Source organism: Naegleria lovaniensis (assembly GCF_003324165.1).
Source record: "Naegleria lovaniensis strain ATCC 30569 chromosome Unknown tig012, whole genome shotgun sequence".
In the NCBI taxonomy this organism is placed as follows: Eukaryota; Heterolobosea; class Eutetramitea; order Acrasida; family Naegleriidae; genus Naegleria; species Naegleria lovaniensis.
The window spans coordinates 116,784-137,447 of NW_025407834.1; the positions used below are offsets into that span (position 1 = coordinate 116,784).

At 38.1% G+C, this 20,664-nt stretch overlaps 11 protein-coding genes across 11 annotated transcripts; 9 read left to right on the plus strand and 2 right to left on the minus strand.

The window, feature by feature from the left end:
* Positions 1 to 267: 267 nt before the first annotated feature.
* Positions 268 to 933, plus strand: C9374_001143 (uncharacterized protein; the record flags this gene model as incomplete). Its single annotated transcript, XM_044687083.1, has 1 exon — positions 268 to 933. One exon carries the CDS (start codon positions 268 to 270, stop codon positions 931 to 933), a length of 666 nt encoding a protein of 221 aa, XP_044551541.1.
* Positions 934 to 1,104: 171 nt separating this feature from the next.
* On the plus strand, positions 1,105 to 1,665 carry C9374_001144 (uncharacterized protein; the record flags this gene model as incomplete). Its single annotated transcript, XM_044687094.1, has 1 exon — positions 1,105 to 1,665. The coding sequence occupies one exon, from the start codon at positions 1,105 to 1,107 to the stop codon at positions 1,663 to 1,665; it is 561 nt and encodes a 186-aa protein (XP_044551542.1).
* Positions 1,666 to 1,912: 247 nt separating this feature from the next.
* Positions 1,913 to 7,195, minus strand: C9374_001145 (uncharacterized protein; the record flags this gene model as incomplete). The annotated part of the gene is made up of 4 exons (XM_044687105.1): positions 1,913 to 4,749; positions 4,806 to 6,078; positions 6,153 to 6,406; positions 6,514 to 7,195. 4 exons carry the CDS (start codon positions 7,193 to 7,195, stop codon positions 1,913 to 1,915), a joined length of 5,046 nt encoding a protein of 1,681 aa, XP_044551543.1.
* Positions 7,196 to 7,464: 269 nt separating this feature from the next.
* Positions 7,465 to 9,057, minus strand: C9374_001146 (uncharacterized protein; the record flags this gene model as incomplete). Its single annotated transcript, XM_044687116.1, has 1 exon — positions 7,465 to 9,057. One exon carries the CDS (start codon positions 9,055 to 9,057, stop codon positions 7,465 to 7,467), a length of 1,593 nt encoding a protein of 530 aa, XP_044551544.1.
* A 542-nt stretch (positions 9,058 to 9,599) lies between these two features.
* Positions 9,600 to 10,634, plus strand: C9374_001147 (uncharacterized protein; the record flags this gene model as incomplete). Its single annotated transcript, XM_044687127.1, has 1 exon — positions 9,600 to 10,634. The coding sequence occupies one exon, from the start codon at positions 9,600 to 9,602 to the stop codon at positions 10,632 to 10,634; it is 1,035 nt and encodes a 344-aa protein (XP_044551545.1).
* Positions 10,635 to 11,012: 378 nt separating this feature from the next.
* On the plus strand, positions 11,013 to 12,767 carry C9374_001148 (uncharacterized protein; the record flags this gene model as incomplete). Its single annotated transcript, XM_044687138.1, has 2 exons — positions 11,013 to 11,277; positions 11,338 to 12,767. The coding sequence occupies 2 exons, from the start codon at positions 11,013 to 11,015 to the stop codon at positions 12,765 to 12,767; spliced, it is 1,695 nt and encodes a 564-aa protein (XP_044551546.1).
* A 783-nt stretch (positions 12,768 to 13,550) lies between these two features.
* C9374_001149 (uncharacterized protein) lies at positions 13,551 to 13,886 on the plus strand (the record flags this gene model as incomplete). The annotated part of the gene is made up of 1 exon (XM_044687149.1): positions 13,551 to 13,886. The coding sequence occupies one exon, from the start codon at positions 13,551 to 13,553 to the stop codon at positions 13,884 to 13,886; it is 336 nt and encodes a 111-aa protein (XP_044551547.1).
* A 167-nt stretch (positions 13,887 to 14,053) lies between these two features.
* On the plus strand, positions 14,054 to 15,815 carry C9374_001150 (uncharacterized protein; the record flags this gene model as incomplete). Its single annotated transcript, XM_044687161.1, has 3 exons — positions 14,054 to 14,166; positions 14,239 to 14,390; positions 14,512 to 15,815. The coding sequence occupies 3 exons, from the start codon at positions 14,054 to 14,056 to the stop codon at positions 15,813 to 15,815; spliced, it is 1,569 nt and encodes a 522-aa protein (XP_044551548.1).
* Positions 15,816 to 16,657: 842 nt separating this feature from the next.
* On the plus strand, positions 16,658 to 17,537 carry C9374_001151 (uncharacterized protein; the record flags this gene model as incomplete). Its single annotated transcript, XM_044687172.1, has 2 exons — positions 16,658 to 17,075; positions 17,137 to 17,537. 2 exons carry the CDS (start codon positions 16,658 to 16,660, stop codon positions 17,535 to 17,537), a joined length of 819 nt encoding a protein of 272 aa, XP_044551549.1.
* A 75-nt stretch (positions 17,538 to 17,612) lies between these two features.
* Positions 17,613 to 17,969, plus strand: C9374_001152 (uncharacterized protein; the record flags this gene model as incomplete). Its single annotated transcript, XM_044687183.1, has 1 exon — positions 17,613 to 17,969. One exon carries the CDS (start codon positions 17,613 to 17,615, stop codon positions 17,967 to 17,969), a length of 357 nt encoding a protein of 118 aa, XP_044551550.1.
* A 1,243-nt stretch (positions 17,970 to 19,212) lies between these two features.
* On the plus strand, positions 19,213 to 20,530 carry C9374_001153 (uncharacterized protein; the record flags this gene model as incomplete). The annotated part of the gene is made up of 2 exons (XM_044687194.1): positions 19,213 to 19,999; positions 20,118 to 20,530. The coding sequence occupies 2 exons, from the start codon at positions 19,213 to 19,215 to the stop codon at positions 20,528 to 20,530; spliced, it is 1,200 nt and encodes a 399-aa protein (XP_044551551.1).
* Positions 20,531 to 20,664: the final 134 nt, after the last annotated feature.

Consider the following 20,664-nt stretch of genomic DNA (forward strand, 5'->3'; position numbering starts at 1 on the left):
CTAATCAAAAAGTCGCTATTAAGGATGCCGAAAGGAAAGAACAAGCTTGTGTTGAAAAAAAGTATGATTGTCTTCACTGCCAAGTTCAATGTTCAGATCTAATTGGAATTAAGTCACGAGATTCCACAAAAATGCTTAACTTTTGCTGCGTTACATGCTTGTTCCAATATGGTGATATTATGAAGACAGATAAATGGAATAAGTGGGTCAAAGAGAACGGTAAGAAACCCAAAAAATCTATCAAAACTATCAATTCGATCTCAGTTAATGATGTTCTTAATGTGGATCAAGCAATATCCCACAGAGTACTTTTTAGCATTCATCTTTGAAATAGATCGGTCTACTGTTCACAGAAATTTGCAAAAGGTGATTGATGTGTTTTTCACTCATTACAATCAAGAATTGTCATTCAAAAACTATCAATTTAGGGCTGAGCGTGGTGTGAAATATAATGGAAAATTAATTACTATTATTTTAGATGGAACAGAGCAACAAGTATTTACACCAAGCAACAAGATAAAAGAGCAAAGTTTGTACTCAGGTAAAAAGTGTAAGCACACTTTTACGTTGTTGATTGGTGTGTCTCCTGATGGCTATATTTTGTTTGTAAGCTTGTCTTACAATGGATCAAATAATGATTTAAATCTTATCGAATTTCCAGAAAATCATATTTGGAAATATATTAATACTGATGAATATATTATGGCAGACAAGGGTTTCAAAGGAATGCCTCGTGGAGTCCTACCATTCATCGGAAATGAATCCCCTTTCACAGAGAAAGAGAAACAGTTCAATCGAGGCTTAGCAGCAATCAGAATAGTAGTAGAGAATGCAATTGCTCACATCAAGAAATGGAAGATTTGTTCCACTCCATTCCGATGCAAAACCTATGACATCAATGAATTTGTAATGCCTATTAGAAATCGCTTATAAATCGTCGAATTTCTTTGTTGTTGTTGTATTTTTTATGATGTGATTGCTTTTGATGATTTTGGACCGAGCAAACAAAGGCAAACAGAGAAAAAGTCAAAACTCGAAGAATTTGAAAAAATCAAAGCTTTTGGCATTTGGGCCAACACACATTCCAGAATTGAACGAAAAAAAATGTCTTCAGAGGCTGGTGTCTCATTCATTGAAGCCAAACAACTTGCGGATCTCATCAAAACGAAACCCCAAAGTCTCATGATCATTGATGTTCGGGATGCTGATTTTGAAGGTGGTAACATCAAGTCAGCTCAAAATATTCCATACTTTGATGAACAAAGAGCTACGGAACTTGCTCTCCGAGTGTATCAACACAATTCTCAGCAGCCACAATTGAATCTTCAAACCCGAGCCAAACAACTGTTGAATGAATTACATGCTGGGAATGGTGGAGTTACAAAATATAACACTGTAGGAGCTGACGATGATAGAGTGTATCAAGTCATTTTCAATTGTTATTATTGCAGAATGCGAGGTCCTACTGCAGCTAAATTATTTCAAACTGTTTTGCAGGAGGTGTACAACAATCAAGCAAACAATAATACCACACCAGTATTAATGCCAGACGTTAAATTTGTAAAAGGAGGTTGGAGTGCTTGGAAAAAGTTGTACAAAAATGATCCAGCATTGTGTGATAATGCCAAACAGTTGGACAAGTTCATTAAGGCAGTTAGAAAATAATGATATTGCACACGAAGGTGTGATTTTTCACAAATTGGTCACATCTAGAACTCGATCTACTAGCTGGGAGGTTTCAATTTATTCAGGAAATTCACAGAAATAGTGCCATCCCTTCCAAAAGAGCAAGCCACCAACCAACTATGGAAAAGCTTCGTTTAGTCAACCAAGACTTTTTTTTCGTGGTATGAATGTAGCATGTACAATTTGTCATCAACTTAACCTTAATAAATTGATGCACAAAGTTACTCTACCGACTATTTGGGTTATTGCTTCCGTTCGTGGATGGTCTTAGATTGAATGGTTCGAATTTGTAGGGAGCTGTACGTTGTGGAATGGTATGGGCGGCTTGATTAGAAGATTGTTGTTGATTTGGGACATTGTTGAGGGTCAAAACAGTGTTACTACGTTGTTGCAATTGATAGTTTTGGTCCTGCACAAGTCGTTCCAAGTTCATTCGATACGCACTTTGGTGCGTTTGAGACACTGTAGTAGGCGGAACCATTGTTGCTGAGCTTCCCATTGTTTGTAGGTTAGGATTTACACTGTTATTACGTGATTGAGTCAAGGGTGGACCAACCACTGTTTTCTCACTGTCATCACTTTTGACACTAATAGGTGAAGAGCTGGAATTTCTATGTTGTTGAATATTATGAATTGGTGGCTGATTTGAGCTATTCATGTTTCCAGTGGTATTTGTGTGTTGTTGAGACCACATGTAAGGATATGGAGGACAAACAATCGTTGTTGAAATATTGTTAGAAATTTGTGTTTGATGTGAAATCATTGGTTGTGAAGTAGTAGTGTTGTTTGTAATCCCGGTGCTATTATTATTCACAGAACGATTATTCATCACATTCATATACTGAGATTGCGTACGTAATGTTGCAAGTATTTGTTGCTGTAATTGAAACTGTTGCAATTGTGTTAGGGAATTCACATTTGGTTGTTGATTGTTTGTTTGTGGTTGTAAGAGTCGAACAATATCTTGTTGAGGTGGCCGATGTGACAACTGAGTGGTAACTGTTTGAGGCTTATTTTGTGTGGAAAGTTGTTGTTGTTGTTGAACTGTTGGTGGAGGTCGAAACGTCGCTATTGGTCCACTACTTGTAAATACAGGATTGGGAACTAATCCCATAAGTCTTACAATTTGTTGTGGCTGTGACGAAGACCCTCGTAAATTCAAAGCAGTTCTGGAGGTTGAAGTAGTAGTCTGTGGTTGGCGAGTAATCATTGAGGGTTGAACGGTGTGAAATTGTAAACGTCGCTGTTGTGCTGTTCTGTTACGTTGCGTGGTAATGGCACTTGGAGTTACTGAACTTGTCATGATAGGAGAAGCATTTGTGGAGGCGAGTGGTCCGGGACGTGCTGATGGCGGAGGTGGCGGAGGTTCAATTCGTGGAACATTTGTTCTATGGATGGTACTACTCGTATTATTATTATTATTACTGGTGACACTATTGGTTGCAGTGTTAAGAAGAGAGGATGCCCGTGTGGTGCTTTGTAATCTACAAAAAGCCAAAGCATGTCGATTGATGCTCAACATGTCCGAATAGTCAGTTGTCGTTGTTGTTGTTGTTGCAACATTGGTATTCACGTGATTGCTTGCCATTGTTGAATGAGTGCTCTCACTGCTTGCTTCCAGTTGAATAGGCAGTATGCTTGAAAGTCCACTTTCAGGGGATGAATCTAAACCAGAGGTAGATGCACGAGCATGCGAGGATATTTCTGATAAAGTTGTTGTTGTCGTTGCTGAAGAAATTGGTGATGTCGTCGACGTATTCGATAGAGTGTGAATGGAATTTGTGACAGAGCTAGATGTGACAAGTGGATGAACATTTTCAGACACCAATAAGCTACTTGGTGTTACTTGTAATGGTCGTGATTGTTGTGGTGGCTGTTGTGAGGGAGTTGCCTGTGTTGTTGTTGACTGTCCAATTTGTAACATGCCCATGGCTGGTTCCATCACAAACTTCAATTGCTGTTTGGTCTTCTTTTTTCTTGGTTGTAATGGTTTGTCAGCCATTTTTGTGACATCGATCTTTTTGGCAAGTGCTGCTTTGGAATCTGTTTTTTTCTTCTTCTTCTTTTTCTTTTTCATGCCTTGCAATTGAGCTGATTCTTCGGCAAGTTCTTCTTCATCCACTTGAAAATCTTCATCAGTGTTGTCGTTTTCATTGGAACTTTCAGATGCTTCAACATATTTGGAGTTACTTGATGATTTTTGAGGTGCATGTTCTTGATGCCAAGTTTTTCGATTTCTCAGTGTTTTTGTTTCTATTAATCCAAGCCATTCTTGAATGGTTTCTTTTTGAATGTCCGACATGGAATAATAGTGTGGATTAAAGTTGGGAGCATTGAGATTGAGAAGGAATGTATGTAGTTGATGTTTGTTGTGAGATTGTACTTTGGTAGTTACTTCGTTTTCGAGATATTCTCCCAAATCTTTTCCTTTTGAAGAGCTTTCGTTGGTTTTCAAGTTTGGTTTTCCAAGCATTTCTAGAACCAATTTAGATAACTTTTCAAAATAGTTAGCAAACTCGTGAGCTTCAAATGGTTTGGGATCGAACAATCTCCTTTCCAAAGTTGGAATGTCACAATAGTCTGGGAATGCCTTCTCCCAAAAGTGTTCGTCGTTGAGGGAGACATCGGTTGCAACCTCTTCGATAGGCACAAAATAAGCGCTCGTAATGACTTCGTTATCGTTCTTTTTCGAGCTAGCTTGCTCATTGGAGGTACTAGCTTCTCCTTCGACAGTGTCACGACTCGAGGAAGCAACTTGCTTACTTTCCTCGTCGATTATCATTTTGTCCTCTTTTTTTAACAATACGTCACATTGTGTTAAAGCATTCATTTTGCTTACTAATGCTCCTTCATTTTCCTCTTGAATATTAACTTTGTTGGATTCTTGCAAAATTTTTTCAATATCCGCATTTGCTAACTCAGAGTCCTTGTTCGTATTATCTCTTTCACTCTTGTTTAAGAACATGTGATAGACTCCATATCTTATCATTCGTTCCAACTCTTCTGAGGAGAGAGATTCAATCTGATCACACATGTTATCAGCAAGCACCACTTTTTCCTTGCCTAATAAATGTTGTTACTATTTCCAAAAATTGATTTGATTGAATTAAGAAACAAACCTAGTTTTTTGCTAGCTCTCAAAATGATATATTTCTCATAACTATCTTTGGTAATGAGTCTATACACAAAAACCTTCTTTTGCTGTCCAATACGGTGACACCTGGCTGCAGCTTGTGAGTCATTAAATGGGTTGAAATCGCTGTCATATATTATGACATGGTTAGCTGCGGTCAAGTTTACGCCCTGGCCTACTTTTGTGGACATGAGAAAAACTCTGCACTCCGAGTCATTTTGAAACTTTTTGATATTCTCTTCTCTTTCTTCAGAGCTCGTTCCTCCATCTATTCTTACATATTCAATTTGTTCCATTGTTAAATAATCTTCTAATATATCCAACATATCAAGGAACTGTGACAGGATTAGCACTTTTTCATTGGCATCTCTAAATTTTTTTAGTAACTTGTGTACCAATACCATTTTTGAAGAGCTATAAACGAGTATCGCTTTGTCATCCTTATTCTCTTCTTCTCTCAAATAATTTTCCATGCCAGATATTAAACATGGATGATTGCAGCATTTTCGTAATGACATGATCATGTTTGATAAATCCTGTGTTGAAGAGAATTTTCGTCGTAAAAAGCTTGCCTTTTTTTCAACGATAGCTCTATAAATTGCTTTTTGAAATGATGTCAATTCCACCTCTACAATTATTTCCTCTTTTGGAGGAAGCTCGTCCACTAGAACTTGCGCTTTTGTTCTTCTCAAAATATATGGGGCAATGGCTGTTTTCAATTCATTGATATAATTCTCAGTTTCCAAGTCTCCAAATCTTTCTGTAAAATCGTCAAATGATGGAAATTTAGAAGGAGCTATAAGACGCAATAAGCTCCATAACTCTTCAGTATTGTTTTGCATGGGTGTTCCTGTGAGCAATATAATACGGTCAGTCTTGAGGGTTTCCGCTTCAGCTCTCCATTTCGTTGCTCTTGACTTGAGTCGATGAGCCTCATCAAAAATTACACACGACCATTTCTTCTGTTTGATTTTTCTCTCTTTAAACAGTTCATATGTTGTGATCACTAGCAGTGGCTTTCGTTTGGCTGCACATTCTTTAAAAATTGAGTTTAAAGAGTCCAATGATTCGTCTTTGGATCCACCCATTTTGGTTCCCCATGCCGTGTGTATCACAAAATGTGGAATCCAAGTATTTGCTTCTCGCACCCAATTTCCCAAAGTGATGAGAGGTACTACCACAAGAAATGGGCCACACAGGTTTAGTTTCTTGTGAAAAATATTTAAAGCTGAAAGTGAAATGATGGTTTTTCCTAGACCCTATATAGTGTGATAGTATAACACATGAATCAAAGGTCAAAAATTGGAAATGATAGTGTTAAAATCAAACATACCATTTCATGACCCAAACATGAATTACGTTTCTCACAAAAATTCTTATACAAGAAATTGACTCCTTCGATTTGATAATCTTTCAATAAAAGAGTAGAATTATTCCCAAAAATATCTGAGCTCTTAACTATTGGTGAGTAAACACATGGTTCTGGTTTGTTAACTTCCTTTTTCTTTGCATTGTTAAGCTTTTTTCGTTTGGAGCTTCGTGTAATACGTACTTCTTCTTCTGAAGATGACGAAGACCACGAGACCGCTGTACTTGTAGATGAATACGAATAAGAAGCTTCTTCTTCTCTTTGTCTGTAGTGTCCATATCTTTTTCATTCAATTCTACAGTAGTAATCTTTTTTGAAGAGATACTTTGATTTTCAACCTTAATCCATATTTTCTGTTCAGAGTCACTATCAGCATCAAAATTCACACTCTCCTCGTCAGAAGAGCAAGAAATGACAACCAAGACCTCAGGGCTTGAACAAGAATGACCACTCTCTTCATCGGTCTCGTCATCACCAGAAGAATGTGGTAATACCATTTTTCTTCCCAAGAAATAAGGATGTGAAAGCGTGTCCTCATACGAAAATTTCTCAATTTCTTGTCGAATTTCAAAATCTCCAAATGGGGCTAATATCGATCGAGTTCGTTTCCTGAATTCGTTCAGTTTTACAATTTCTTCATGTTGAACGTGTAATAACTGTTTTCTTATTGTTCCGCCGCTTTCCATGTATAAATTTCGTTGTTCAATTTTTGAATAATAATGAAGATTATTCATTTCCGAATATTTGTGGTCAAAAATGTTTCCGCATGGAGTTGTTATGAGAGGAGTATCATCATGCTTTTTTATCGCATTGTGTATTCGCTTTTTTAAATTATTCTTTTCTGAATGGTTGTTATGATTGGATGAGCATGCAGGAGACAATTCAACCGACTCGGACAATGAAGAAACGGATGATGATGATGAAGGCCTTTTAACAGTGGTAGTGGTCGTATGGTTACTCTTCGGTGACAACGTCTCCAATGATGAAGATGCTCCGGATCGAGTCATCTTCTCGTGCTGAAATGTTCAATTCAATTTTTTTTTAAATTTTATTTTGGGAGCGAAAATTCGCTTCTTGCATGCTCTGGAACTGAAGCTCCATGCAAAAAATGTTGAATGGAAGAATTCTGCATTATTGGACGTATTGAAAAGAGTTTGGAGTGAAATAGCAATGTGTGAATCACAATTTTGGCATATTTCCAAATTGTTCTTAATTACTTGTTGCCTTAAGAAAGGATTTCCTTAAGAAAAGGAATCGAGAGCCATGGTTCTTGTTGTCATTTGTTGCTGGTGTCATTATTGTTGAGCTGATGCAGAGTAAATATCGTGGTAGGACTGTCAGAAGAAGAGCAAATAGAAACAACAGGGCTACTTGTTAGATCGGGTGCTCGAAAAGGAAATCCATACTCTTCAGGGCAAATATTGGTGTTGTGTCTGGTGGATGACTGTTCAGCGTGCTTCTTGGCCAAATTTCGTGAAAATTGTTTTCCAAAGGCGTATCGATTGATCTTCTTTCGTGGTGGTACAAGTTTATGCAAAGGGTCGTTAAAAATTGCTAAATCTTGCTCTTCATTGTCACCCATGAAATGATTCTTAAATAGTTTCGAGTAATAATAGTAATAGTATGAATGTACATAGGGATGCATCATGGTCATGTTGTGTTGTGAATCCACATAAACCATATCCTTTAGGATGGAAAAGTCTTTTCTTTCGGTATAAACATTGAATTGATTCATACTTTCTTTAGAAGACGTAATCCTTTTGAGTTCATGCATTTCTTTGAAATATTCTAGGGATCTTAGTAAATGTTGTGGAGGTGTTAGATTCTTAGATAAATATTGATGGAATATTTGATATTGTACAGAAAACCATAGAGTTTGTTCAGAGGTGAAGGTTTGCGTGCTATTTTCTGAATCGGTTGAAAATTCATGAGATGGAATGCCAGTAATATCATGCTTAATGATATTCTCTTGTTCCTTCTCGTGCTCGAAAAGAGCTGGAAATCGATTTCGATTCAACCTCAGCACGTCTCCTCTGAAGGGAAAGAGAAAAGAATTGTCATGGCATTCGTTCAGAGTCAAGTCTGTCGTATGATGATTCTCAGAAATTGATACGTGTGGAGAGTTTGTCTTTACAAAATTTTCCACAAATAAATGTCTTTCGGCCTCAAACTCATCTCGTGTTCTTTTTAAATGTTGTTCTGCACGAGCTAAACTGGATCGTACCTTGGAAAGTGTGTCATCCCCCACTTGAGTTTTTGGGTGACTCGTAGAAGGGTGAATATTCTCTTCTTGAACTTTTGGTTGAGACTTCTCAATTTCAACTATGAGCTTTGATATCGAATCGAGTAATTCCTCAAAATCTGTATCATATTTCTCTGAAACGATGGAAAATAATATTTGGAAATAATTGCTCTTGTTGGAATCGCTGTACATGGATGCTTTGTTATGAAAGGATATAATGTCACTGAGAAAATTTTCTAGCTCGGTAATTGTGCCTTCTTTGTCACTATCATCGTGTAGACAATCCAAAGTGATAAAATTTGCAGCTTTTGTAATGTCTTGAACTAGAAGTTGGTCGTTAAAAATTGAGTTAATAAATAAAATTGATAATTCTTTTCGGTATTTAAGAATGAGTGGAATTTTCAAACAATCCTTTTCCATCAAGAAATGCTTTAAATTTTGGAGAGAAACGACTGGAACTGCTTCTAATAGTGCTGATTTCTCGGTGCACATGCATTGAGTTGAAAATAAGCATTGGCTATTTGGAAACTCTGGCAGCTGTATATCCGAGACAATATCCTCTTCCGAAGAAGCAGTTTCTCCTAGATCCAGACTGTATTGATTTTCCAATGTACTGTCTTCATTCATGACTTTTTCAAAAAGAGAATGAATCAACAAATTGATTTGAACAATTGTGTTCCGACAATTCCACTGCTACACTAGGTGAGTAGTAATATTTATATTAATAATAAAATTGAATCGATTAAAATGTTGTTGCTCCGATTAATAATCTGATAATTATTGGTTAACAGATAACACACGAAGGATTGGTCACAATTTTTTATGTAACGGAAAAAGGCGCCATCAAACAAACCTCAATCCGTCAAGTAAATGTTGATGTACAGGACAACGCCTTGATGGGTTGCTGAGTGAGTCTCAAAGATGGATTACACCACTCAACGGAAGTAGGTGGTGTGTTCTCTTGAACAAACATCATCAAAGAGACGATTGAAAAGATCGAGATGTTGATGGAAGTTTCATCATGACATAAAAAATGTACGAATTCGAAACGACCATGCGAGATATGATCAATGAGGTTCGTCTCGCATTCAGCACTCGTGAACCAACCAATCCTCAACTTCCCATGCTTCGGATCGATCTGGGCTTCACAAATTCAAAGTTATTTCGACATGAATCATGAAAACAATGATGAGAAATCTGTATTTGCCGAGTATCTTGCCGAACTGACTTCTCTCATTCCGTTTGGTTATCCTGTCATTGCAACCTTGATGATCAATCTGGGAGCACTTGTGGAGGCAGGAGCCACATTGAACGATACAACTATTGGTTATTTTGTCAATTCGTTTGTTGGTCTGCTTGTGGAATTGTGTCCACAATATTTGAGAATTTATCGCAAGTGCAAATCTCCAAAAGTGTCAGAACAAACCAAGCAAATTTTGGAAGCACAATGTGAGTCTATGAGTGAAGGCATTGATAAAGTGGAAAAAGCAGTCGTTTGCATCACGAGTAGATATGCATTGGCTCGAAATTTAATGAGACAACATGCAAGCTTTACACAATTACAAGAACTCACAACAGCGTTGAGATTTCAATTTCGATTTCTATTTTTTGCGACACATTTATTGCATGATGAGCCAATTCTTATCATTCATCCCATTGAGAAATGGGGCATAAGAGCTAAAATTTCATGCATTACTTCGAATTGGACGTTGCATATGGTCATGGCATACTTTTTGAAACAACAATTTCCTTCTCTTTCCATCCAATCGCCACGAGTGGAACAAGTGGAATACTTACTTGGACAACGATCAAAAGCAAAAGGATCCATGTTCTGGGTTTATGAAATGTACAACTGGACAGCATTGGATTCACTTCCATCAGGTCAAGAGCATGAATCATACGAACAACATTGTTTCAACAACGGACTCGATCACCGAATTTGGGGAGAAGGTGTTCCAAGTGATATCACCAAATTTGAAGGCATTCGGGTCATATTATTAGGACCAGCTCAATATGAAAGAAGATGTAATTTAATGAAAGATTTTACTGAACAAAAAGCTTCTTTTGAAATTGAGCGAGAGATGTCGCAAGATGAAATTGAAACTCTGTTGAACAAGATGGTGAATATTAGCACTGAAGAAAAGAGGAGAATTGTTGAACAAAGAAGCTTGGAAACTGGTGTTGGTTTGGTAGATAAGGAATGATCAATACAATCCGAGACCTTTTCATGAATTAATGCGAAATCTATCAGCCGAACGTCTTTCAGGAATTATATAATTTTGTGGGCACTAAGTTTGAACATAATCTGAGTGGCACAAAGTGTATGAGTGACTTGTCGAGTCGGTCGAGATTTTCGATTAGTTGGAAGGCTATTTCCCCATCGGTGTCAAGATTACGAGAGGTGCAAATTTTCGACAGTTACGGAAATGCTGTGACCGTTCGGTCAAAATTGTCAAGTGTATGCAAATTTCATCCACGCTGTCTGTACATATGTCGACCCACGACTCAACATGTCATCTGCCATCTTGTGTATCTCCTCGAAAATATACTCCATAACAAAAAGTCCCAACAACAACAACGCCATGACAACAACAGATTCTCCACCCAACACGAACAACAACACCAATGATACGACAGCTCACTCCACGGACCTTCTCAATGAGCAATTTCGTGAAGCTGCACTAATATCTCCTTCGACTGCAACCACAACTGTACCAGTAACGAGTTGTGCTCCAGGTCAACAGCAACAGGAACAACAACCAGAAAAAACAGAGAGTAGGAATGATGATGATGAAAAAGATGACGCACAGAGTTGTGTGGCAGTGGATGATAATTTTCAATTCAAAGGTAAGACCTTTTGACTGTATGATCATGATTCAATGGTTCATTATAATTTTCATCACTTAGAACATCGTGAAGATCATGCAAACACAATCATTGAGAAAGATCCTGTTCAAAACATGTCATCGGAGAAACGTAACTCCAAACATCATTCCACAACCTCGAAAATGTCATCTGCCAGTTCCACCATTTACAAAATCAAAACTTGCTTTGGTGTGTCGCATGTCAACGTTGCATGTGCGCTCATCATGATTGTCATGCTCTTAAACTTTCTTGCTTTGGTCGCCATTTGCTTGTTAACCATTCAAATCTTCTTAACTGCCAACACTGGTGTTAGTGAAATTATGATTGCAAGAGGAGATGGTCTCTACTTTGATGAAATGGCTCATTCAAGCATTCGTTTGGCAGCCACTACTAATTACAGCATTGTTGACACGACGGTCCACATTAATCGATACAACTCGAACCCAACAAGAATACGAGCAGCACTTAAAAACATTATCACAGCTCTTCCTGTGAATTACACTTTGAAACCTGAGGGATTTTTGGCACAAGGTACAAACAATATTCCAATCTTGACAGTGTATGCAAACATGTCCAAATTATTGAACTCCTCTTCAACGTTTCATATTGGAAAGGCCTTATGGGAAAGTGAAGAATTTCAAACCATGAAAGCGAACTGGACTCGTGATTTTAATCTTTTTTTACAAGATGTGACAAGTTATGGATCTAGAAGAGATGACGAAGTACAGAGACGTAATATTGCAGTATTGTGTATTGTGGTCATTTCTCTTGCTATCATGTTGCCTTCATTGGTGGCTACCTTTGTATTTACATTGAAAAAGGATCACACTTCCAGCACCAAGTTGAAGCAAGTGAATGCCAATATGGTCTCATCGACCATGCAACATCCTACCCTGAGAGAAATGTTTAGAAAATACTGTGAACAAAATGATCTCGCTGCTACTTTCCATTGCATTGAAAAGATTCATCTCTATCAAGAATTGTGTTCCAAATCATTTGAAATTTATGTGAAATTATTTGAAAAGAAGAAATCATTTGAAAAACTCCGTCTATCGAGCAACAACGTTCAGAAAGAAAAACCTCTCAGAACCTCAGTCTTTAGAACTATCCAATACACAGAAAACGATCTCAAACTCGTTCAGAATTTGAAATTAGAGCTTGTCTTTGAAATTCTCGTTAATTGCTCAGACTATGAAGGAGAATTCGAAGCTCCAGTGAATGAACATTACATTAGCAACGTTTATCAAATACTTGATGAATTGAATCTCCAGACTGCATCGAGAGGTGCCAATACCTCTTCTCCTCGTGATTTTGATTTATATGAACACTATTTGAGAGAGGACTTGTTCGACTCTGTTGAAAAGAACTTGATTGATTTTTTATCAGTTCCTCATCATGCATTCAAACAAAGCTTAACAAAGGTTCAAGAGAGTCACCACAATACGACAATTTCATCACCTAATGTGAACTGAAGGGTAAAATATTAAGCTTTGATCAAGAACCCTGCATTCTTGATGAAGGACAAGATTGAAACAATTCATTATTTGACAACTGCTGTTCCATCCACAACTCTCCAACACGTAATTGAACTTCCTCCACCAATTTCAGGTGGTTTGGTTGTTTGACCTCAATTTCAAACAAAGAGCATTGACCTGTTTCCATCAGATGGTGTTTTGCTTTGTTTTGTCGAATATTCATGATTTTAATATTTTTTTCAAATATTAAAAAAATAGGCCATAACTTCTGCTTTAGATACAGCAAGCGTACTCCCAAAAACTCTTTTGGATTCATCTATCACGACAAACAAAACCAGCCGATTTTTCAATTTCTGATAAGAAATATTTTAGACGTTGGCAAATGAAGAGACCGAATTAAAAAGGTTGGAATTATTATATGTATCAAATGGAAATACTCGGATGATGTAAAGGAATTTCGGATTTAATCAAAGTTTTCCGTAAATTCAGTCACTAATCATTTCACTGACATTACTCATGACTTCACTCAATACTTCGAATTGGATAGAATGCTCTTCCTTCTCGTTTGACTTTCTTCAAAAGTAAATGAAAGATGAAATCCATGAGGTGACGCTTAGATCTGTCCACTGAAAGCGAACAATGTTTATCCCTCGTGATTTGAGAACTCAATCACCGCCGCTAGATTTGGTAAGTGGCCTGGGCCAGCAGTGACTTTGCAAAAAGCTAGGAAGCACAGTTTCAACGTTATTGCCAAGATCTCATTCTCGAAAAAACAAAGCCATGTCTCGATCTTGGTTTCTTGTAGAGTGCTCTGCGCTTTTAATTCTCTTGCTTGTCAACCTTTCTTCATCCTCAGTATTGGCTTCCACTTTTTACCTTTCACCTAGTGGAAGTGACTCCAACAATGGCCAATCTGTTTCCACACCATGGATGACCTTTAACAAAGCATTTACCACCATGAAAGGCGGAGATGAACTCGTCCTTTTGGATGGAACCTATTCTGTCGCTGCTGGTACTGGAATCATCAATTGGCAAGGCTCCAATTCGGCACAACCTCCCTCAGGAACAAGTTTGAATGCACCTACCTCATTCGTGCTCAAAATCCTGGAAAAGTGAAAGTAGATGGTGCCTTGTTTATTGGAAGATCGTTTCGTAAAGACAGCTACATTAGTGTGAATGGAATTACATTTGAAGGAGATTCTCAGATTTATAATTGTGATTATTGTACTGTGAAAAATTGTGGATTCCATGGTTCGTTCTGGATTGGAACAAATGATCACCAAATGGACAACCAATACAACTTGGTGGAAGATTGTTGGATGTGGGGCAGTCAGAGAAGAATTATTTCAGGAAACTATAGAGCTAATTACAATGTCTGGAGAAGAGTGGTGGTAAGGTAAGTTTCAACAATGAACATGATCACACATGCATTAACATTATCATTGATTATCGTTTGAAACAACAACAGAGGGGATGGTTGTGGGCAAACATACTGTCAAGGAAGTGGTAATCCTAATGTTGGTTTTACAGTTTACGATTCTCATGACACAACAGTCGAAAATATGATCATTGTCGATAGAATTTTAGCAACGGGAGATTACCCTGGAGCTGATTTTGCAGGTATGTTTGTCGCTTAAACATCTCCTTTAATCTCCTTATTATGATCCACACACAACTTGATCTCTGTTACATTTTCATGATCCTCTTCTTAAACGTTTAACGATTCACATCACACATCCAGCTGCTCAACACACCAATGACATCAAATGGTACAATGGTAGAAACAGATGGCTTGGATGCATCACTGTAAATTGTCCAGATGTTGGCTTTTACTTGGAACCAGATTACACCCTCGATCCAACGTTCTATCTCAAGAACTGTGTTGCAGTGAACACCAAAGAGACTGGTCTCAATATTGCAAGAAAAGCATCCAATATCACTTACGAAAATGTCATGGCCATACGTTGTGAAGGTGACGGCATTCGTGTGAGCCCTGAACCAGGGGTCGTCAGTGGAGTGGTCAGAAATGCTGTATCGTATGGATCTGGTCGTTATGGAATTAACTCTCAATTCAAACCATCCTATGTAAACGTTTATGGTAGTGGAGTGTCTCCCTTCCAACAAACAACACCAACCGTGGGAGTCTCATTGAGTGATCCAACCACAAGCTCACCAGTGGCATTGAAATATCCAGTTCGAATTGAAAAAAATTCATTCCTCAGTAAGACAGGTTACAACAACGAAGATATTGGTGCAAACATTGTTGTCAAATATGGTTTGGATGGCACTCGATTTGGAGATTCTAATGTAGAGTTGTTGACAGCAAATAGTTTATGGCCATGGCCCAATGAAGATCGTATCAAAGCAGAGATGTGTGCTAGCACTACAAGAGGATTTTGTTCGAGTGGCAAACGGTTGGATGGAGTGAATGCTGTAACTTTAACTTCCTATATTTGGGAAATTTTAGGAAATCCAATTCCTACTGAAATTTATCAAAATTCGAACACTTCTACAACATGTTTTGGAATTGACTCTACATCTGCTCAAGTATGTTCTGGACATGGAGTTTGTGTGAGTTTAGATTCATGTTCTTGCACGGGTGGTTATACTGGAAGCAATTGTGCAACGGCACCTGCCATTACTTGTTTTGGCATTGCTCAAGGAAATGCAAGTGTTTGTTCTGGTCATGGTAATTGTGTAGCCAACAATCAATGCTCGTGCACGGGTGGGTATACTGGAAGCAATTGTGCCACACCACCTTCGAATGCGATTAGCTGTTATGGTATTGCACAAGGAAATTCAAGCGTTTGTTCTGGTCATGGCACATGCACTGCTCAAGATCAATGCAATTGTAATTCAGGATACTCTGGAACGAAATGTGAAAATGTCAATCAACCAAAACCATCTCCAATTGTTTCGAAAAGTATTCGAAATTTCAATAGCACTACCAGGAATGATTCGAGTGCGTTGTTTGAGGGAAACAAAGTTGTGACATGGGGATGGATGATTCTTGTGGTGTTCATGTTTGTGGAATGGTGGATGTAAGGGAAATGTGAAAGAATAAAACATTCTTTGTCGATGAGATTACTTTGTTAGAATATTTATGAGAGCACTCTCAGCTTCAAGTTCAAGAATATCAAAATCCTTCTACAATTTCAAGTAATTCCATACATGCCATGTGAACTGAAAATTAAGCTAAAGTTCAGACCTTCTCGAGTTTTGACACAGGTTAAAACAATTTTGCCAAGTATTAGCGAAAGTGGAATGCGACACCAGGTTTTTTAGTTACCAAATCTTGTCGCTCATCTCAACAGGTACTCTATTCATTGATAACATGTAGTTTCTTCTCGAACTATCCAGCCACCACTACTGAAACTCTTGGGTTTATAACATCTCTTTTATGTATCTCTGTAGATAACATGATAAAAAACAAAGTGTCATGGCGCTCACTAAAAATGGCTTCAAAGCAAAAAAGGACACTAGTTGACGAACGGACGATCGGGGCCGTACAGATAAATAAATGGTCGCATTAAAATTTCAATACTACATTGTGTCATCTTTCGTAATAGTATTCAATCGAGACGTCACTTGCCAAATCAAAGACTGTCGCACCATTTGGCTCTTCCTCCTGCCACAACCACAGCCAGTATGAAGATGATCAACACTTCGAAAACGACAACACTCTCCGTCGTTAAATTCAATCTCCCAAACGATGACAACAATGACCACCCAACAAACGAAGAACCTCCTCTCAAACTCACTCACCTCATTCCATCGGAAAAACCTCAACGAAAAAACTATCAATTTTCACTTCGAGCAAAACCTGTACCTCACGACATTCCACTCTCCGTATACGAACTTGTTGTGGAGTTTTAGAATTTGATTGTATGCGAGTGATGTCGATCTTGGCACTGATATTCAATGTGTGTGCTTTTGCTGTCATTGCAGGTGTCATTATTCACTCGTTTTCAGTCATTAACAATCCTCGAGCAGATATTCTTTCATTACGTGGAGATGCCTTGTATAATTGTTTGTTAATGGAAGAAGCCACTCGACATGCCAGTTATGCCAATAATTTGACAGCTGCCAAATTGTGGTATCAATATCGAGATGCCATGGTCGATGCCCTCTCAGGAATCTTTGACGTGTTGCAACAAAGTGGTTCGACCATTAATATTTCAACATTGGTCGATCCTGTCAAGAAAGATCCAATGGTCATTCCCATCATCAAGTCGAACAACAGATTATTTCACTTGTCGAGAATGGACGTCCACTCGAAGCTAAAAAACTCTTCGTTTCCAATGCGTCTTTTATTAGTTCATATACAGGAAAGTGTTTCAGAATTTTCTCAATGTATTGAAAACAGATGGACGTTTCAAGGATCAAATTATTAACAGTACGAGTATCACGACCGTGTCAGTGGTTGGAACCAATCTCACTCTCATCATTCCTGTCATGTTTGTCATCTTTTTATTGACCATTAAACGTGACAAGGATGCTTCCAAGAAATTAAGGCAAGCCGAGTTGTTGCTGTTGAAGGACACGATTGCGAATGGAGGTTTGAGAACTCTCTTTCGAAATTTCATTGTTGAAAAGGCTGAAGGTTCTCGAAATTTGCGACTCTTGAATCAATACATGTTTTTAGAAAAGGTTCAATATTATAAGGATTTGAATTTGAAATTGTTTGAAATTCAAATCAAGATGGAACGACAAGAATTTGAAAACAAGAGACAAGTGAAATCGCCACAATTCTCTTTCAACCTATGAAGACCTACAAGAGAGAATCGACCTCTTGGAGGTTCTTCGAGTGACTCGACGACTTCTGAATTGAGTAACATTGTCATGCACAATCACAACACTTTCAATGAAAATTATCCTCAACAAGTAGAAAATGATTGGGACTCTCCAGAATTGGCTTTGATTTTCCCAGAATTGAACACTCATGTTGTTTTTTCACAACAAGATATTGACAAGATTGAGAGAGAAACGTATGAAGTTGCGTTCGAGATTTTCAGTGAACATTTGGATGAGAAAACTGCTGGAGATTGTCATATTGGTGGACTCTCAAAGAAAATGATTCAAGAAGTGAGACAAGTATTGGATGCTATCAATCATTGTCAAGATCTTGAACTGAAACAAGTTGAAAATGAAGGAACAAGTATCGACCAATTAAGAAGCATTCCACCAAGACAAGGTTGAGTGATGCCTTGTTTGATCCACTTCAAGAAAAGGTAGCTGAACGATTACTGACTTTACATAAACAATTCAAGCAACACTTGCATTGGGAACGAAAACAAGTCCATTCAGAAAGGAATTATCTGGACAAGTAGAAGAAATTTAAATAAATATATTTAATTCTTTACAAAATTACTACAAAATTACAATGACACATGGTGGGACGTTCCTTTGTGTCACCCTTAATTTCGTAAAGAATTGTTGCAAAATTATTATTCGATCAATACCACTTAGAATTAAGTCCCTTAAACGTGCAACTGTTTTGACATAACAGCATACTAGTATAGGGAAAACTCAAAGCTGCCCTCGGTCAACCCTGGGAGGTTGTCATCAAAGATGCAAGTACAATGCTGAATATATTCTTTCAAAATTCTGCCTTAACGAACATATCTTTTCTCACAATCAAAGAGAAGCAATCATGACTCACTGTATTTAAAAAGAATGATAAGGTAGAGCACACAAACAAGGTCCAACATAGCAATGTTGATTTGATTGACAAGACCATCATGATCGATGATGTTCATCACAGCATGCCAACAATCATTGAATATGAATGAATCATTCACTTGATTTCATTTTCCTCAACCATTCGAGTCATTCCCATCCAATGTTGAAGATTGGAATTTCGGAAGGGACAATGTGTGTTTTCAACGGTCATCATGTCCTCGAGCTTTGATCATCTCCATTCATTCACGATATTCAACAATAAACTCATCGGTATCATATCATATAACAACATGCTGTCAACTGTGTCTGTCATCATGATGACGAGGCTGACCATGATGTGTAAATCAACAATAAAACTCATCAATGATTCGTTGCTCACTCGTATTTCAAACTCTTATTGAAAATTCTCTCGGAATTGAAATGTTATTAATACGTTTTCATGGTCATCGATTCGATACACATTTTCTTCATGATGTGTGTCTTCCAATGATCATTGGCTACAAAGTTTGTTCTAGGTTGTACAAGCCTGATCCCCAAAAGTACAATTACTTCAACGAAAGTGTTGAGCCAAGTCACTTGCCAATTCTCGACTTTCACCAATTGTAATCAAAAGTCAACCGCCCCACGCACCAACCACCACACGTCACTTGCCATTGTAAAATTCAGCTTAACCGCAACTCGCCTATAATTTTCCCAGCACAGGCATTCTTCAAATTTTGCGTTTTCGAAAAAAACAAACAACACCACAACCACACACAAAATGGGTAAAGAGAAGGAACACATTAACGTTGTCGTCATTGGTCACGTCGACTCTGGTAAATCCACCACCACTGGACACTTGATCTACAAGTGCGGTGGTATCGATAAGAGAACCATTGAAAAGTTCGAAAAGGAAGCTCAAGAAATGGGTAAGGGTTCCTTCAAGTACGCTTGGGTTTTGGATAAGTTGAAGGCCGAAAGAGAAAGAGGTATTACCATTGATATTGCCTTGTGGAAATTCGAATCCAAGAACTTTGTCTTTACCATTATTGATGCTCCAGGACACAGAGATTTCATCAAGAACATGATTACTGGTACTTCTCAAGCTGACGTTGCCATCTTGGTCATTGACTCTACTACTGGTGGTTTCGAAGCTGGTATTTCCAAGGACGGTCAAACCAGAGAACATGCCTTGTTGGCCAAGACTTTGGGTATTCAACAATTGATTGTCTGTATGAACAAGTTCGATGATAAGACTGTCAATTACAATCAAGCCAGATACGATGAAATCAAGAAGGAAGTTGCTGACTACTTGAAGAAGTTGGGTTACAAGGTTGATGATATTCCATTCGTCCCAATCTCTGGTTGGACTGGTGATAACATGATTGAAAAGTCTGACAAGATGCCATGGTACAAGGGAAAGTGTTTGTTGGACACTTTGGATGACTTGAAGCCACCAGTCAGACCAGTTGATAAGCCACTCAGATTGCCACTCCAAGACGTTTACAAGATTGGTGGTATTGGTACTGTCCCAGTCGGTAGAGTTGAAACTGGTGTCTTGAGACCAGGTATGGTTGTTCACTTTGCTCCAGGTCAAGCTCCAGATTCTGAAGTCAATCTGTTGAAATGCACCACCAATCTGTCCCAGAAGCTAAGCCAGGTGACAATGTTGGTTTCAACGTTAAGGGTTGTCCACTACTGATATCAAGAGAGGTTATGTTGCTTCTGATACCAAGAACGATCCTGCAAAGGAAACTGCCTCATTCGAAGCTCAAGTTATCATCATGAACCACCCTGGTGAAATCAGAAACGGATATACTCCAGTTTTGGATTGTCACACTTCTCACATTGCTTGTAAATTCGAAAAGTTGTTGGCTTTGATCGACAAGAGAACCAACGCAACTGTTGAAGAGAACCCAGAAAAGATCAAGAGAGGTGAATCTGCTATGGTCAAGTGTGTCCCAACCAAGCCAATGTGTGTTGAAGCTTACACTGATTATCCACCTTTGGGAAGATTCGCTGTCAGAGACATGAGACAAACTGTTGCTGTCGGTATCATCAAGAAGGTTGAGAAGAAGGAAATTGCTGCTAAGAAGTAAATTTCTTCTTGAAATGGTGTGTTTCCAATAAAATTCAAAAATTTATCAAACTTTGTTTGCTGTGTGAATATAAAAATCAAAATTCGCTGGGACGAGCTGTTGCTGCAACGTCAAGCTTCTAGAAAACTTTAAGC